At 47.3% G+C, this 17,588-nt stretch overlaps 1 protein-coding gene across 1 annotated transcript in view; it reads left to right on the top strand.

The window, feature by feature from the left end:
• The first annotated feature begins 2,853 nt into the window (after positions 1-2,853).
• The window catches only part of Bsn (bassoon presynaptic cytomatrix protein), a 65,673-nt gene continuing 50,938 nt past the window's right edge, over positions 2,854-17,588 (top strand). The window contains exon 1 of the mRNA XM_013028111.1: positions 2,854-3,077. Coding sequence (XP_012883565.1) covers positions 2,854-3,077 — 224 coding nt within the window. The remainder of the gene's footprint in view (positions 3,078-17,588) is intronic.

Raw genomic sequence — 17,588 nt, 5'->3', positions numbered from 1 at the left:
CAGGCCCAGAGTTCAGGCCCTATGACCGCCCGCCCCCCCCCAAAAAATCTGGTGGGGCACTGGCAACTCATACCTGTAATCCTAGCTACTTAGGAGGCTGAGATCTGAGGATTGGGGTTCAAAATTAGCCCAGGCAGAAAAGTCTGTGAGACTCATCTCCAATGAACCAGCAAAAAAGCCAGAAGTGGAGGTGTGTGTGGCTCAAGAGGTAGAGGACCAGGCTGGAGTAGAAAAAAAACCCAAGGGAGAGAGTATGAGTCCTTGAGTTCAAACCCCAGTACTGGCACACAAAAAAACAAACAACTCTGATGGCTCACACCTAGTGATCCTAGCCACTCAAGAGACTGAGATCTGAGGATCAACGTAGAAGCCATCCCTGACAGAAAAGTCCCTGTGGGACTCTTATGTCCAATTAACCACTCAAAACCCGGAAGTGGCACTGTGGCTCAATTGGTAGAATGCTAGCCCTGAGTTCAAGCCCCACAAATAAACAAACATCGTTTCTCCCTTTCAAGCAGCCCAGCTCACAATGACTTGTGGTCATGAAGCCAGAGTAGCTTGGTTTGGAATACAGTCAAGCTACTGGGCCTGCCTATAGTGTTTGTGTATGTTCTTCTCCAAGAGGAAAGACAATGACGCAAAGCCTTCAAACCCCAAATACCACTAGAGAAACAAATAATAGTAGAGTTGTCATATATGTGCCAGGCTTCTGTCCTTGCGTTTTTTCCCCCCATACCTGCCACTCCACCATTACAATCTATCTTTCCTACAGGTGCTGTTAATATCCTAACTTTGTACACGAGGAAATTGGGGACTTAGTGAGGTCTCATTTGGGAAGCATCAGGTCTGAAATGTGAGCCCACTTGGAGCCTAAATGTTCACATATAGTCATCTTTCTTTTTCTTCTTCTTTCCCCCTCCCCCTCCATCTTCTCTTCCTCCCCCTCCTCTCCCTCCTCTCCCTTCTTTCCCCTCTTCTCCTCTTTCTTTTCTCCTCCGCCTCCCCCTCCTCCTCCTCTTCTTCTTCCTCCTACCTCCTCCTCCTCCTTCTCTGGGGTTTGAACTTAGGGCCTGGGCTCTACTCCTGAGCCTCTCTATGCTCAAGGCTAGTGCTCTACCACTTGAACCACAGCACCACTTCTGACTTTTCTGAGCAGTTTCTTGGAGATAAAGGTCTCGCAGAGTTTCCTCCTGGGCTGGTTTCAAACCACGATCCTCAGATCTCAGCCTCCCGTGTAGCTAGATTACAGGCATGAGCCACCAGTGTCTGGCTTTCTTCATTTTCTTATATGCTTCATTCTAGAGTTTAGAAGAATACCCAGGGCCTCTCCTCCTTTGATCTAACAGCACTTCTCTGTCCATCAGTGCTCACTGAGATCTCTAGATCATTCCAGGTCAGATTAGAACCGCTAACATCTCAGGTGATAAATTCCTCGATATTAGGAATTATAAAATGAGTCCAAGCTACTTAAGCTCTTCTATACAGCCAGGATCTATAAAGGTAGAATTGTCTGGAAATATATCTTGGGTCTTCTAGGAAATATTTTCCCTTCAGGAAAATTTTCCTGAAGTCTGTAAAGGAAAGCCATTATTAGGCAGATGATCCTGAGTAGTATGAAACCATTGATCTGGAAATGTGAGGTAGACAAATAATTGTGTGAGCTCTTACCTTTACAGAGAAAAGCTGTAGCCCTCTCCTCTAAACAGTCCCCAGACCTCTAGCTCAAAACCTTTATTAAAGATCAATTCGCCACATGCTGCTGGTTCACGCCTGTAATCCTAGCTATTCAGAAGGCTGAGATAGGAGGATCATGGTCCAAAGCTAGCCCAGGCAGGAAAGGTCAGGAAACTCTTATCTCCCAAGCTGAGGCTCAAAGAGGTAGAATGGTACCCCTGAGCAAAAGAGCTCAGGGACAGTGCCCAGGGCCCTGAGTTTAATGCCTACCCCTCTCCCCACCATCAACTTTTCCCCAATCCTCAAGGTCACAGGGCCTGCTGAAGTGGCCTTCTATCTTGTTTCAGGCTATCCACGACATAACCCCTCCATCTTTCCCTAGGGTGCTTCTTAAGACACCCCCTTCCCCACCCCCACCCCCAATTCTGTGGTACCAGGCCTCAGGATGAATTCCTATTGGCATCTGGATGGTTTTGTTTTTACTCCACAGCTGGCCTTCCAGACCCTTACCATGCGTCCCCACTACCCAACATTCCCATTCTCTCTCTTTCCATCCTTATTGTAGATCTGAACACATTTCCTTCCCCTCCCCTCCCCCTCCCTTCCCCTCCTCCCCTCCCCTCCCCTCCCCCTAGGTCTGAGATCTGCCTTCACTACACCCCAGCCTCATCCACGACGTCTGCTCTCTCCTTTGACCGGCACCAGAGTCCCCGCTGCCGAGCTCCCGTGCACTTTTCTATTTTCAAGTATCCATGCAGCAATGGACCAGCGCTACGCCCCGCTAGCGCCGCGTTGACCCCCGGATGGCGCATGCGCGGGTGGTTGGCGGCGTGGATCCCAGCGCCCCGGAGGCTGGTGCGTGCTCACCGATTCCCTCCTCCTCCCATATCCCCCCTCCCTACCCTTCCCCACCACGACGCCCGCGCCGGGTTGGCGGGAGCGCGCGTGCGCGTGCGCGCCCTGGAGGCGTGTGGAGTGCGGGCAAGGGGGGGGGGGAGAGGCGTGTGCAGGGATGTGACGCGCATGCGCAGTAGCAGACGGCGGCGCGCGAGCCCAGCTTGGGAGATGGCGGCGGCGGCGGCGGCGGCGGCGGCGCCTAGAGTGTGAGCATCACCCCCGGGGAACCGCCGGCCCGGGGAACCAGGGCGATCCGGTTCCCGCCCTCCCACCTCGCCCACCATGGGCAACGAGGCCAGCCTGGAGGGTGGCGCTGGTGATGGGCCACTGCCGCCCGGAGGCTCTGGCCTGGGGCCGGGCCCCGGCCCGGGTGCAGGGAAGCCTCCTTCAGCACCAGCCGGCGGTGGACAGCTCCCCGCGGCGGGCGCGGCGCGGGCCGCGGCTGGACCTCCAGCCTCGGGTCCGGGCCCCGGCCCTGGCCCTGGCCCTGGCGCAGGCCCCGGCAGGTAAGCTCACGTCTGGGGACCCAGGGACGGGGTCGGAGGAGACAGGGTTGCTGCAGCCTGAATAAGCCCCGTGGGCCTGAGAGGTCCCACGATCTCACGGACATGGAGGTTTTTGGGGGTGCACGTTGAGCGCTGCCAGATGGGCGTGAGTCAGGTGGTCGTGGGAAAAACAACCAACCAACCCCCCCCAAACCAGCCCCTGGTTTACCAGCCTCTGCACCCCCACTTTCCACCATCCATCCCCAGTTTCTTGCCAGGCAAGCAAGCCGGAGAGTCTCAAGGCCCTGTAGAGCGTGACTCCATCACGAACCCCCAAATTCTTCTCTTCAAACCCTGGGGCCCTAACCACTCAGGAGGGGCTTATGTAACCTTAGCTTGGTCTCTCCGCACTAGGGGAGCAATGGGATGGAAAACGTCCTCCCTTGTCTGCCAGTGTCTGCATGTGTCCATTGTGTTGGGGCCAAGGAAAGAAGACAATGGGAGTGGCTGTCAGGAAAGATAAGTGTCACCGTAAGGAGCCGAGAGATATGGAAATAGTTGAACCGTGAACTCCGTCTTCTGTGTTCCTCAGGCATTTAGTGGCTGTTAACCATCTCTGGGCAAGAAAAACTGCTCGCTGGTGAGCAGTAGGCCAAGCACTACTAATAGTCATGAGCATTCACCAAGATTTAGGGAATATACATTCAGGTGAAGGGGGGAAAAAAAAGCTATGAAATTACCTAACCCCAGATAAACCCCAGTGACTTAGAACACCACCTCGATCAAACCAGTGGAAAAGCAGAAACACATGTAGAATGCTTTCAGCAGAACATTTCTGACCAAATACTGTGATAGCAGCTTGGTTTAAACATTTGCCAACGCACATTCTGTAAAAACATAAAACAAATCAAGTTGCAGTGAATTGCAGAGGAGAGAGGAATGCCAACATATAAGTCAGTAGATGGAAAACTCAGGAAAACTACCAAGAGATGACAAGATAAAATGGAAGGTATTATTTTTTGAACCATCTAAGCCTGGGGGAGTTGTTACCCCCATCTAAGGAAAAGGCAAATAGCTTTGTCTTCTCTGTGAGGTAGAAGTATGTGTATCTCTATCTATCTATCTATCTATCATCTATCTATCATCTATTTGTCTGTCTGTCTATTTGCCTGTCTACTATCTATCTATCTATCTATCATCTATCATCTATTTGTCTGTCTGTCTATTTGCCTGTCTATGTCTCTATCATCTGCCTGTCTGCTGTCTCTTTATTTGCCTGTATCTCTTGTATTTATTTCTCCAAAAGTCGTTTTTTTTCTTTTTCTTCTTTTTTTTTTTGGCCAGTCCTTGGGCTTGAACTCAGGGCTTGGGTACTGTCTGTGAGCATTTTTGATCAAGGCTATCACTCTGCCACTAGAGCCACACTTCCACTTCTAGCGTGTGTGTGTGTGTGTGTGTGTGTGTGAGATTGATTGGAGAAAAGAGTCTAGTGGGCTTTCTTGCCAGGGTTGGCTTCGAACTGTGATCCTCAGATCTTAGCATCCTACGAAGCTAGAATTAAAGGCATGCGCCATCAGTACCTGGTGAGAAGTCATTTCTGAGACAGCTAACAGTGATGAAGGGCTATTAGCAGCCTGAAACTGGTCGCAAACAAGCTAGCCTGTGAGAATCCCTTTTAAGAGGTAGATCTGCCCATTTTACATCATCTATTAACAGTGATGCAGTTGGATAACACAACTCTTAGCATTGCATATACTGACTATCTTGCTGCGGGTTGAGTCGCTGTTTGGATTTTAGCTTGACAGAAGCATAGTCAGACTTAAGTACTCCACCTCCTAGGAAAAGCTTCTATAACTGAATGGAAAAACACCTTGCTATTAGGAGCTCTCTATATGGAGAATTAGCCCTTTCTTTTCTGGTTAATCAGACAGGCTGCTCTGCTAGTGGTCTATCCGATGTTGCAGAGCCCACAAGCAGGTATAATTTTGTAAAGATTTGGACAGCTGAGAGAGATAGAAAGGAGGCTGGTATGTACGGCTCATATTCCTTTTCAGCATTTCATTTTTCTTCCATATATGTATCCTGCTGCAGGGCAGAGCCATGAGCTGTTGGAAATTAGGGGATCGTGGGTTCTTGTTTGATTTAGCAGACACACAATGTCTTCCTTGCTATGGGCAAGGCGCTGTCAGGCTCAGGAGGTGAGCTGGCTCTTTGTTATCAAAGCTCAAGACCAGAGATGCTTCAGAGATGGAATTTACTCTTCCAGCCTATATTTGGCTTATCATAATACCTCAGCTGCCTGGGCAGACAGCTGCATAGGAAGACAGAGACATGGTCTGTCTCTCCTTCAGCACTGGAATGGCTTCTACTTCCTTTCACCAGTGCGTCTCAGATACCTGATGCCAAATTTAGTTTGTTCTGTTCTGAGATGCTGCTGAACTGATTGGGCCCATTGGTGGAGAAAAAAAATCCCTCAGGCCTGTGCCTCTGGGCATTCAAGAAAGAGCACTGCACAGGGATTAAAAAAATTTCTTTCTTTTCTTTTTTTTTTTTTTTTTTACCAGTCCTGAGGCTTGAACACAAGGCCTGGGCATTGTCCCTAAGTCTTGCTGTAGACTAGCGCTTTACCACTTGAGCCACAACACCACTTCCGGATTTTTCTGAGTAATTTATTGGAGGTAAAAGTCTCATGGATTTTCCTGACTGGGCTGGCTTCAAATGTGATCCTCAGATCTCAGCCACCTGAGTAGCAAGGACTACAGGCGTGAGCCACTGGCATCTGGCTAGGGATGTATTTTTTTGACAGCACGATTGTGAATTTTGTTGGGCACTGGTGGTTCATATCTATAATCTTGGCTACTCAGGAGGCTGAGATCTGAGGATCAAAGTATGAAACTAACTGGAGACCTCTTATCTCCAATTAACCAGCAAAGTGCTGGAGCTGGAGGTGTAAAAGTGCTAGCTCTGAGTGGAAAAAGCCAAACAAGAGCTCAAGGCCATGAGTTCAAGCCCCAGGACTGGCACAGAAAGAAAAAAAAAAGATTGTGAGAAAAGATTTTTTTCTTTTTTGGTCAGTTGTGGGGCCCGAACTCTGGACCTGGGCGCTGTCCCTCAGCTCTTCAGCTCATGACTAGCGCTGTATCACTTGAGCCACAGTGCAACTTCTGGCTTTTTCTGCTCATGAGGTGCTGAGGGAATCGAACCCAGGGCCTCATACATGCAAGGCAAGCACTCCACCATTGAGCCACCTTCCCAGCCCCAGACTGTGAGTTTTATAGCACTGAGAAACCTCATAAAGGTGGGTAGAGGGCCGAAGAAGGATGATTGTTTGGCTAAGTCTAGAGGGAGTTTCTGCAGGAGTTGAATCATGGTTCTTTCCTATGGCTGTATTACCTCTTGCCACCTCAGGCTGAATCAATCCATTCATCCTCATCCTCAGCTGATTGGGACTCTGTGTGGGGTCAGCTCCAACTGATGGAGAGCCTGACTTGAATTCCATAAATAGCAGTGTGACACATCTATAAGGCTGTCTCTTAGCCCATTGGGATAAAGCTCCCCATGGGGAACTTTGGGCCTCCAAGAGTCCCTCAAGGAAGAACTTCCTGTTTCTCGTCTCAGAGTTGCTCCCTAGAGTTATATTGGCTTTACCTTCCACAAGGAGTGTCAGATGGGAAGATACCTGAATTTTGCCTCAGATGCCATTCTCCAAGCTGTGTGCCCTGGGATGGGCTGCATCCTTTTAAAGGAAGGGGGTTTCTTTATTTATCTCTTTAGATATGCCTAATGTACAATAAGGGTACACAAGTTGATGGTATTTTACCTATATACTGCCCTAGGATATGACAGACTACCAGATCAAGACAGAACCTTACCAGTACCCCAGAAAGTACTTTTTCACAAATTGCACATTGGCTAGGTTCATGACTAAAAGTGGTAGTGTGTCTGGCTGGCACATGCAAGGCTCTGAGTTTTAAAAAACGCATACTAGCTGGGCATGGTGGTTCACTTCTGTAATTCTACTTCTTCAAAAGGCCTCATATGGGAGGATCATAGTTGGAGGCCTCAGCAAAAACTGATGAGACCTCATCTCACCAATTAAGCCAGGTGTGGTAGGATGTGCCTATGATCCTAGATACTGAGAGGTATAGGTAGAAGTGGTTCAAAGCCAGTCAGGGCAGGAAAGTCCATGAGTCTCTTATCACCAGTGAACCATCAGAACACTGGAAGTAGGCTGTGGCTCAACATGATAGAGTAAAAGAGCTCAGGGACAAGGAAGAAGAATTTTATCCCAAGAAGGAGGTAACCAATTTTATGTTTATTTTCAGGGGGAAAAAAAGGGATAGTTTTGTATATCACCATTTCCAACATTAGTAGAAGTAGTGAGAGGCTGTTGATTTAAAAAAAAATTGTAATGGAGAGATTAGGAGAAGAGAAGCCATTAAAAACGTTACAATGGAAAATTTTATCTTTGGGCTGGGAAGGTAGCTCAGTGGTAGAATGCTTATCTCTCATGCATGAGGCCCTGGGTTTGATTCCTCAGCACCACATAAGCAGAAAAAGTCTAGAAGTTGTGCTGTGGTTCAAGTGGTAGAGCACTAGCCTTGAGCTGAAGAGCTGAGGGACAGCGCCCAGGCCCAGAGTTCAGGCCCCACAACTGGCCAAAAAAAAAAAAAAAAAAAGAAGAAAGTTTTATCTTTTTTTTTTCCAGTACAGAGAATTGAACTCAGGACCTTGTGCATGCTAGGCAAGCACAAAGCTATATTCCCCAGTTCCTATTATGGAAAAATTTTAAACATCCACAAAAATAGAAAGAATAGTCTAGCAGGCTTCTGTGTTCCAATCGCTATACCACAATCATTATTAACTCATAGCCAATCAAGAGCTACATATCTTTTTCACTTTCCATTTCCCACAGTATTTCAAAGAAATAAGGGCTTTGTATTAACGTGACCAAATATGATCAACACATCTAGGAGATAACAATAACAAATTCCTCTGGGCTGGGAAGGTGGCTCAGTAGTAGAGCGCTTGCCTTGCTTGCCTGAGGCCCTGGGTTCAATTCCTCAGCACCACATAAGCAAAAAGAAAAAAAGCCGGAAGTGGTGCGGTGGCTCAAGTGGTAGAGCGCTAGCCTTGAGCTGAAGAGCTGAGGGACAGCGCCCAGGCCCAGAGTTCAGGCCTCACGACCAGACTTCCCTCCCCCCCCAAAAAAAAGAATCTCGGAAGTTGGGCGCTGGTGGCTCATGCCTATAATCCTAGCTATTCAGGAGGCTGAGATCTGAGGATCACGGTTCAAAGCCAGCCTGGGGAAGAAAGTCTGGGAGACTCTTACCTCCAATAAACCACCAGAAAACTGGAGGTGGTGCTATGGCTCAAGTGGTAGAGCACTCATCTTTAGCTGAAGAGCTGAGGGACAGCGCCCAGGCCCAGAGTTCAAGTCCCACAACCTACAAAAAAAAAAAAAAGAAGTCACGAACTTTCTTGCCTGGGTTGGCTTTGAACCATGATCCTCAGATCTCAGTCTCCAGGGTAGCTAGGATTACAGGCATGTGCCACTGGGGCCCAGCTTGACTGTATTTTTATAATTAGTAGGATTCAATTTTGATTCATTTGTCTGATAAATCTCCCCAGTTTCTTTACATTTATTTTTTTATTTTTTTGGGTCCTGTCGTGGGGCCTGAACTCTGGGCCTGGGCGCTGTCCCTCAGCTCTTCAGCTCAAGGCTAGCGCTCTACCACTTGAGCCATAGCTCCACTTCCGGCTTTTTTCTTTTTTCTTATGTGGTGCTGGGGAATCGAACCCAGGGCCTCAGGCATGCAAGGCAAGTGCTCTACCACTGAGCTACTTTCCCAGCCCCTTTCTTTACATTTATAAATGACCTATTATGCCTCAGATGATTTATGTATTAGAGAACTGTTCTGTGGTTTCTCATATTCTAGACTATGCTGATTATATCCCTGTAGTCTCTCTCTTGTTTGGTTTTCTCCGTGTGTGTGTGTGTGTGTGTGTGTGTGTGTGTGTGTGTGTGAAACAGGATCTTGCTATATAGTCTTGGCTGCCTGAAACTTGCTATGTGGTCCAGGCTGGCCTCAAACTGGAGAGCCTCTGCCTCAGCCTCATAAATGTTGAGATTATAGGCATACACCATAATGCACAGCTCAAAATTCTGCTTTTTGAGACAGGGTTTACAATATAGTCCAGGATGTCAATCAACTTGTCCTATGCTTCCAAGTCAAGCTGAAATTTACCTCTTTTCTCCTTCCTCCCTTCCTCCTTTCCTTCTTTCCATCCTCTTTCCCTCCCTCTCTCCTCTTCTTCCCTCCCTTCCTCCTTCCTTCTTTCTATATTTTTTTTGAACCCCAGGGTCTTGTGCTTGCTAGGCAGGTGCTCTACTACGTGGTCTATATCCCTAGCATCCCCCCTTTTTTGTTGTTGGTTGTGGGACTTGAACTCAGGGCCTGAGTGCTATCTGTGAGCTTTTTCCCTCAAAGCTAGTGTTCTACCACTTTAAGTCCCAGTGTCACTTCCAGTTTTCTACTGGTTAAATAGAGATAAAAGTCTCATAGACTTTCTTGCCCAGGCTGGCTTAAACTGCAGTCCTTAGATCTCAGCCGTCTGAGTAGCTAGGATTGCAGGTGTGAGCCGCTGGTGCCCAGCTCCTTTTTTGTTTAGTTATTTTTTGAATAAGGTATAGCATATATACTTGGGGATAGCCTCAAACTGTGATCCAGTCTCTACCTCTGAAGTAGCTGGTATTGCAGGAGTGTACCACTATGCCTGACTTGAAATTTTGCCTTTCTAAGAAGAGGTTTGTTGATGGATTCAGAGATGGAGAGATTAGGAGATCACTAAAAGGAGTTGGACTAATTTAAGTGCCAAAGAACAATGTAGTGGTAGGTCAGTTTTCTGGGTGCTTTAAAAAAATTTGTTTTTGTGCTAGTACTGAGGCTTGAAATCAGGTATTCATTTTTTTTTTTGCCAGTCCTGGGGCTTGAACTCAGGGCCTAGGTACTGTCCCTGAGTTTCTTTTGCTCAAGGCTAGCACTCTACCACTTGAGCTGCAGCACCACGTCCAGCCTTTTCTGTTTAGGAATCGAATCCAGGGCTTCATGCATGCTAATCAGGCATTCTACCACTAAGCCACATTCCCAGTTTGAATCTTCTGTGCTTGCTTGGCTTTTTCACTCAAGCCTGGTGCTTTACCATTTGAGTCACATCCCCATTTCTGGCTTTTTTTTGCTGGCTAATTGGAGAGAAGCATCTGGGGAAATTTTCTGCTTGGGCTTGGCCTTGAACCTCAGTCCTCAGATTTCAGCCTCCTGAGTAGCTAGGATTATGGGGCTAAGCCAATAATTCCCAACTAAATATTTTATGTTAATTTGTGTTTATTATTATTGTTATTATTTGCAAAGATGAGGACTGAACTCAGGGCCTTACAATTTCCAGGCAAATGCTCTTCCACATAGCTAAATCCTAGCCTCCTTTTTTTGTCAGTTGTGGTGCCTGAACTCTGGGCCTGGGCACTGTCCCTCAGCTCTTCAGCTGAAGGCGAGCGCTGTACCATTTGAGCCACAGCACCACTTCCAGTTTTCTGGTGGTTTATTGGAGATAAGAGACTCAAGTACTTTCCTGCCCAAGCTGGCTTTGAACTGCGATCCTCAGATCTCAGCTTCTTGAGTAGCTAGGATTACAGGCGTGAGCCACTGGTGCCTGACTCAACCTCCATTTTTTTAAAAAAGGGTTTTATTATTACTTTTCCTTATAGAGGTCTACCCACTTGAGCCATATTTCCTGTTCTTGTTTGGTTTTGTGAGATAAGATCTCACGGTGTAACCTTGGCTGTAGCCATCTAAAAGCTGGGGTTATAGAGACATGCCTAGCATAAAAGGTTTTTTTGTGTGTGTACAAATGTATCTGTGTGTTCAACCTTTAATTGAATCTGTCCCCGGATGGTGCGTAAAGAACAAAGAAAAGAATACAGAGTGGGCTCAGTCCTCATGAGGATTATGGTCTAGGGGGAGAAAAAGAAAAAAAATATATCTAGCTCTGTACTCTCTACCTTCTCGTCCTTCAATTACAGTTTGCTTCTGACTTATCTTTGTCTCACAGAGGTAAGATAAATGAGAGCGTGATTTACAAGGGGTTGTATTATTCCATACCCTAAAATAGGAGAACATATATTGGTGTTGCGTTTTACAGCTTACAGAACACATTCACAACATTAGCTTATTCGGCTGGGAGCTTCAAAGGCCTAAGATGAGCCATTTAAAGGAACAACCAGCTAGCAGCCTTGAGCAAACTGAAATGTCATACACGAAGCGCAGCTGGAGAGCTCTGTCTCTACTTTCCTGCTTCCTGCTTCAAGAAGGAAAATCCAGCAAGATCCTGGGGAAGGCGATGAGGAGGAGAAAAGAGGAAGAAGGACATTTGGATAAAGAATAGCATAGGGTGGGGCTGGGAGGGTGGCTCAGTGGTAGAGCACTTGCCTTGCTATGCCTGAGGCCCTGGGTTCGTTTCCTCAGCACTACATAAGCAAAACGAAAAAAGCCGGAAGTGGCACTGTGGCTCAAGTGGTAGAGCGCTAGCCTTGAGCTGAAGAGCTGAAGGACAGCGCCCAGGCCCAGAGTTCAGGCCCCACGACCGGACCCCCCCCCAAAAAAAAATTATGTTTTAATCAATCATGACATTGCCCCAAACTGACTGTAGGGTTGGCTACATCTTCAGCTGTTTGTAGTTTCTTTTTGTTTCTGTTTTTGAAGTCTTGGAGATCAAACCCAGGGCATTGTTTCTGATAAATAAGTGCTGTACTACAGAACCACAAATTTTCAGTTATTTCATCACAAAAATGAGAGATTTAGCTGGGTGCTGGTGTCTTATGCCTCTAATCCTAGCTACTCAGGAGGCTGAGACCTGAGGATCACAGTTCAGAGCCAACCCAGGCAGGAAAAGTCCGTGAGACTCTTGTCTCCAGTGAACCACCAAAAAAGCCAGACGTGGAGCTGTGGCTCAAGTTGTAGAGCAGTAGCCTTGAGCAAATTAAACTCAGGGACAGAGCTCAGGCCTTGAGTTCAAGCCCCAGGACCTGCACAATAAATATGATCTCCAAACTCTCTTCCACCTTTCATATCTGATTTTGGTGAGACAAGGAAAAAGGAAAAGTGCACTTACCCAGTGTTCTTCAGTCTCATTGAGGTTAGAAAACAAGTTCATCCACCAGAAGTTCAACATCACACGTCTTTTAAAAGTGTTAGAAACAGCTTTAAATGAAGAGATTTCTCAGAAGGGACAAAATGGCTACAGAGTCAAGCTGAGAGCAACGAGAGGAATTATTTACTTCCTGCCTCAAGGTTGCATCTGGTAGATCAGCGTCCTTTTTTTGTCTTTTTGTCTTTTTCTTTTTTTGTCCGTTGTGGGGCTTGAACTCTGGGCCTGGCCGCTGTCCCCAAGCTTCTTTTGCTCAAGGCTAGCGCTCTACCACTTGAGTCACAGCGCCATTTTCAGTTTTTGCTGTGGATGTGATACTGAAGAATTGAACCCAGGGCTTCCTGCGTGCTAGGCAAGCACTCTACCACTAAGCCACCTTCCCAGGCCTGAAAAGCCTTGGGCCTGCAGAGCCTGATGCAGCCTGGCTGTTCCTGAGATGGTTAGCCATCTTGAGCGTTGTTCTAGCTATGCCCTGCAGGTGTTCTGACAGACTACCAGGCGCATTGGAGTTGTCTAAAGCTTTGTGATGGAGGGAGGGATAGACATGAAAGGGTTAAACTCAGAGAGACCTAGTTCTGTCCCTTCTAGTCAGGAAGCTGGCTGATTCCTTCACTTGTAGAGAAAGAGACGGCTCTGGTGCTTTTTGTAGCTTCTGCTGCTCTGAAGGTTTTGTGGGCTCCAACCAGGTCACCTCAAATGTCAGGGTGTGTGGGAGATTGCTTCCTTCCAGGGCATTGTTGGGCTTTGGCAGATGATATGTGTGTTTGTTTGCCATTCCTGGGTGCTGTCTCTGAGCTTTTCTGCTCAAGGCTAGCATGCTATCACTTAAGCCATATCTCTACTTCTGGCTGGGTTTACTTTTTTTTTTTGAGGGAGGGGGAAGGGTTCTGATTGGAGATTAAGAGTCTCATGGATTTTCCTGCCCAGGCTGGCTTTGAACTGCGACCCTCAGATCTCAGCCTGTTGAATAGCTACGATGACAGTTGTGAGCCATGGGTGTCCAATTTGTTGTCCTTTTATTTATTTATTTATTTAGTTAGTTTTGTTGGTCGTGGGGCTTAAACTCTGGGCCTGGGCGCTGTCCCTCAGCTCTTCAGCTCAAGGCAGGTGCTCTACCACTTGAGCCACAGTGCCACTTCCGGTTTTCTAGGGGTTTATTATAAGAGTCTCAAGGACTATTTGCCTGCCTGGGCTGGCTTTGAATCATGATTCTCAGATCTCAGCCTCCTGAGTAGCTAAGATTACAAAACATGAAACACCGTCACCCATCTAACCACTGGACGTTCTTAAAGGTGCCCTAGCATTTCAATAGATGTCCCCAGAAGCATCAGGTACTCTACAGGTGAAAGTGTCAAGCACACATAGCAGGAGAAAAGCTGGTATGAGAAGGATGGAGAGAGGCTGGGAAGGTGGCTCAGTGGTAGAGTGCTTGCCTTGCATGCATGAGGCCCTGGGTTCGATTTCAGCACCACCTAAGCAGAAAAAGCCGGAAGTGGCTCTGTGACTCAAGTAGTCCATGGGCAGGAAAATCCAGGAGATTCTCATCTCCAACTAAGCACCCAAAAGCCAAGAAGTACAGTTGTGGTTCAAGTGGTAGAGTGCCAGCCTTGAGCAAAAAAGTTCAGGGACAGCACCCAGGCCCAGAGTTCAAGCCCCAGTATCAGTAGGCATCTAGGTAGTCAAGTCTGGGTTAGTAAAATAGAGTAGTACCTCAGTTGCAAGTACTTTACTGTTAATGCCACCTGGTTTCTGAAAAAAAAAAAAGATAAGGAAGAGGAGGAAATTGAGGCAATCCTGGAGCTCCAAGAGAATGAGCCAACTACAGTCAATTGAACAAACATTTGCCTTATCAAATGAAATGTTAAAATTGAAAGCACTCTTGCATGAGACCTAGCAATAAATGACTATTAATTGATGCCAGGTTCCCTGAACAGGGTTGAGCGTTCCTATGTCCTACCACAGAGCATGTTTGAATTAAACTTGATTAAGAGTGTGGTTCCTCTGGGAGCTCTGAATCAGTGGGGGATAATTATGGGGCTTGAGGGTCCACTACGGTCCGGCTTCCTTATTGCTATATACAGCAATTTAGGGTTTGGATTGGAGAGTTCATTTAAAAGGTCCCACCCTATTGTATAAGCTCTCAACTAAAGCCTAGGCCACAAGCCCTTACTGTGGAGACAAGGTCACTTTGACTCTTTGGTCCTTACTCCTTTTCATAAATCTTCATGAACAATCTAGCTGAGCATATATATATAGTAGGCCGTAGGGCTTGAACTCTGGCCTTGGTGCTGTTCCTGCACTCTTCAGCTCAAGGCAAGCCCTCTACAGCTTGAGCAACACTGCCATTCCTGGTTTTCTAGTGGTTTATTGGAGATAAGAGTCTCATGGACTTTCCTGCCTGGGCTGGCTTTGAACTGTGATCCTCAGATCTCAGCCTCCTGAGTAGCTAGGATTATAGGTGTGAGCCATCAGCGCCTGGCTTTTTTGGGTTTTTGTTTTGGACAGCCTTGGGGACACTGGGCACTGACCCTGAGCTTCTTTGTTTTTGTTGTTGTTGTTGTTGGTCGTGGGGTCTGAACTCTGGGCCTGGGCGCTGTCCCTCAGCTCTTCATCTCAAGACTAGCGCTGGACCACTTGAGCCACAGTGCCACTTCCAGTTTTTTTTTTTTTTTTGCTTATGTGGTGCTGAAGAATCAAGCCCAGGGCCTCAGGCATGCAAAGCAAGCATTCTACCACTGAGCCACCTTCCCAGCCCATGAGCTTAAATTTTTTTTTTTTAAATTGAGATTAGGTGATTACATAAATTTCACAGTCTTGTGGGAGAGTGATACTTAGTTAAAGTCACAAACACATTTTAACCCTCACAAGGCAAATTATCATTATCATGGTCTATAATATTTGTGAAGTCTATAAGCTTTGACAGTGCAACTATGTGGTGCTGAGGAATCGAACCCAGGGCCACCTTCCCATCCCTCCGTGAGATTCTTATCTCCAATAAACCACTAGAAAACTGCAAGTGGCGCTATGGCTGAAGTGGTAGAGCACTCACCTTGAGCTGAAGAGTGCAGGGACAGTGCCCAAGCCCAGAGTTCAAGCCCCACGACTGACAAAAAGAAAAGAAAAAAAAAACAACATGGAGTCATTTAGCAATGATACAGCAAAATGAGTGGAAGTTCTTTGTTTCTCAAGTCCTACTTACTTTGTCATATCTCCTTGCATTTTTGGCTCTAGCATGCACTCTATCCCTTGAGCCACAGCACCACTTCCAGCTTTTTCCATCAATGAGGACCTAAGGAATCGAACCCAGGGCTTCATGCATGCTAGGCGAGCACTCTACCACTAAGCCACCTTCCCAGCCTGCTAAGGATATTTGTTTTCAGCTGGAGTAACCTTTGCAGGTTTGGAGACTGGGAGGAAGGAAGAAGGCAGGATTGGGAAGATGGTTGCGGCTTTGAGGTTGTAAGCTGCTGATTGGCAACTGGTAGAGAGAGAGAGAGAGAGACAGACAGAGAGACAGAGAGATTCTAGAATGTATGTTTCTCAGGGGCCAAGAGGCAGATGGTGGCACATTGGGCTGAGTCAGAAGCCAGTGGGCTGGAATAGGACTTTTCCCATGGCCTAGCATCCATCACTGCTCTCCTCCTGTGCTGAAAGTATTTTTTGCAAGTAATGGTGCTTAGGCCTGATTGCCTGGCAGTCTGAGATAAACCACCCACTGAGCAGGGCTAGAGGGGAGGGGTTTCCTACGGAGGTAGTTTTTGATACTGGTCAAGCCAGTGGAAAAGAGGAGGAAGGGAGCCCACAGAACAGGACAGCTAACTCTGGATGCTTCCAATAAATGGGATCTGCCACACGGCCTCCCCTAATCCCAACCCCTTACTCTCCTCCAAGGAGCTCAGATAAAGATATACATGGTGGGGCTGGGAAGGTGGCTTAGTGATAGAGTGCTTGCCTAGCATGCATGAAACCCTGGGTTTGATTCCTCAGAAAAAGCTGGAAGTGGTGCTGTGGCTCAAGTGGTAGAGCAGCTAGCCTTGAACAAAAGAAGCTCAGGGACAGTGCCCAGGTCCTGTGTTCAAGCCCCAGGACTGGCAAAAACAAACAAATAAATAAGACAAATATTGCTTGCTTTCCTTCTTCCCCTCCGTCCCTCTCTCCCTCCCTTCCTTCCTCCCTCTCTTCCTTCCTTCCTTCCTTCCTCCCTTCCTCCTTTCCTCCCTTCCTCCCTCATCCATTAGTTGTATAAAGAAGTTTTATTTCAGCACATCCATTTATGCATACATCTTAATCATAATCATCTCCTCTATCATTCTCCCTCCTTTCCCCCCTCCCCCAAACCAGTCTCATCAAGTTTCCTTGTTCCATTTTCACACATGTACATAAAGCATTTTCACGCACTGCTTTTGAAAAGATAGTAAGTGGTACTTGGGAGGAGCTGAGGGATTTTGTTTACATGCTCTCTTGGTTCCTCTGTGCATGTCAGGACCACTGGTGGGGGTAGAAAGACTGACTTCAGGGCTGGGAAGGTGGCTCAGTGGTAGAGCGCTTGCCTTGCATGCCTGAGGCCCTAGGTTTGATTCCTCAGCACCACAGAAAAAAGCCAGAAGTGGTGCTGTGGCTCAAGTGGTAGAGGGTTAGCCTGGAGCTGAAGAGCTGAGGGACAGCGCCCAGACCCAGAGTTCAGGCCCCACAACCACCACCACCACCACCAACAACAACAACAAAAAGTATGTCTAGGGTAATTGGGACAGAAAGGGTTGCCGTTTTGGGATGAAGAAACTTTCATGATCCTGGGAAGGGATGGAGCTAGGGTTGGACATCTTTCTTGCCCCTGTCGTACGTCCTCAGATATAGAAGAGTGGAGATGGAAAACAGTAGCCTTAGTTTATAAGGCCTCAGGGCCAGAAGGAAAAGACAAAAGCCCAGGCCTCACTGGATGGAAATTAGAGGTCAGGCCTCTGCTACAATGGGACTACTTAGGAGGTGGCGCTGTGGCTCAAGTGGTAGAATGCCTGCTTTGAGCAGAAGAAGCTCAGGGATAGTGCCCAGGTCCTGAGTTCAAGCCCCAGCACTGGCAATGTGACTACTCAGAACAGACCACTTTTGCAATGCACTTTGGGTCAAGCCAAGAGCTCAGGGTGTGATGGAGAATTGGGACAGAGATGGTGAAGTTCTTTTCTGCCTTTCAAGCTATCGAAGTCTCAAAAGGTATACCTTAGTCAAATGTCAGTGTGCTCTAAACACTAGTAGAGAAATAGGCTGATTCTAGTAAAGTTGTTTTCCTCCTCCTCCTCCTCCTCTCCTCCTCCTCCTCCTCCTCCTCCTCCT

The sequence above is a fragment of the Dipodomys ordii genome, unplaced genomic scaffold (assembly GCF_000151885.1).
Source record: "Dipodomys ordii isolate 6190 unplaced genomic scaffold, Dord_2.0 Scaffold107, whole genome shotgun sequence".
NCBI lineage: Eukaryota > Metazoa > Chordata > Mammalia > Rodentia > Heteromyidae > Dipodomys > Dipodomys ordii.
Note: the sequence above shows the minus strand (reverse complement) of the source record. Positions and strands in the feature narration are given on the sequence as shown.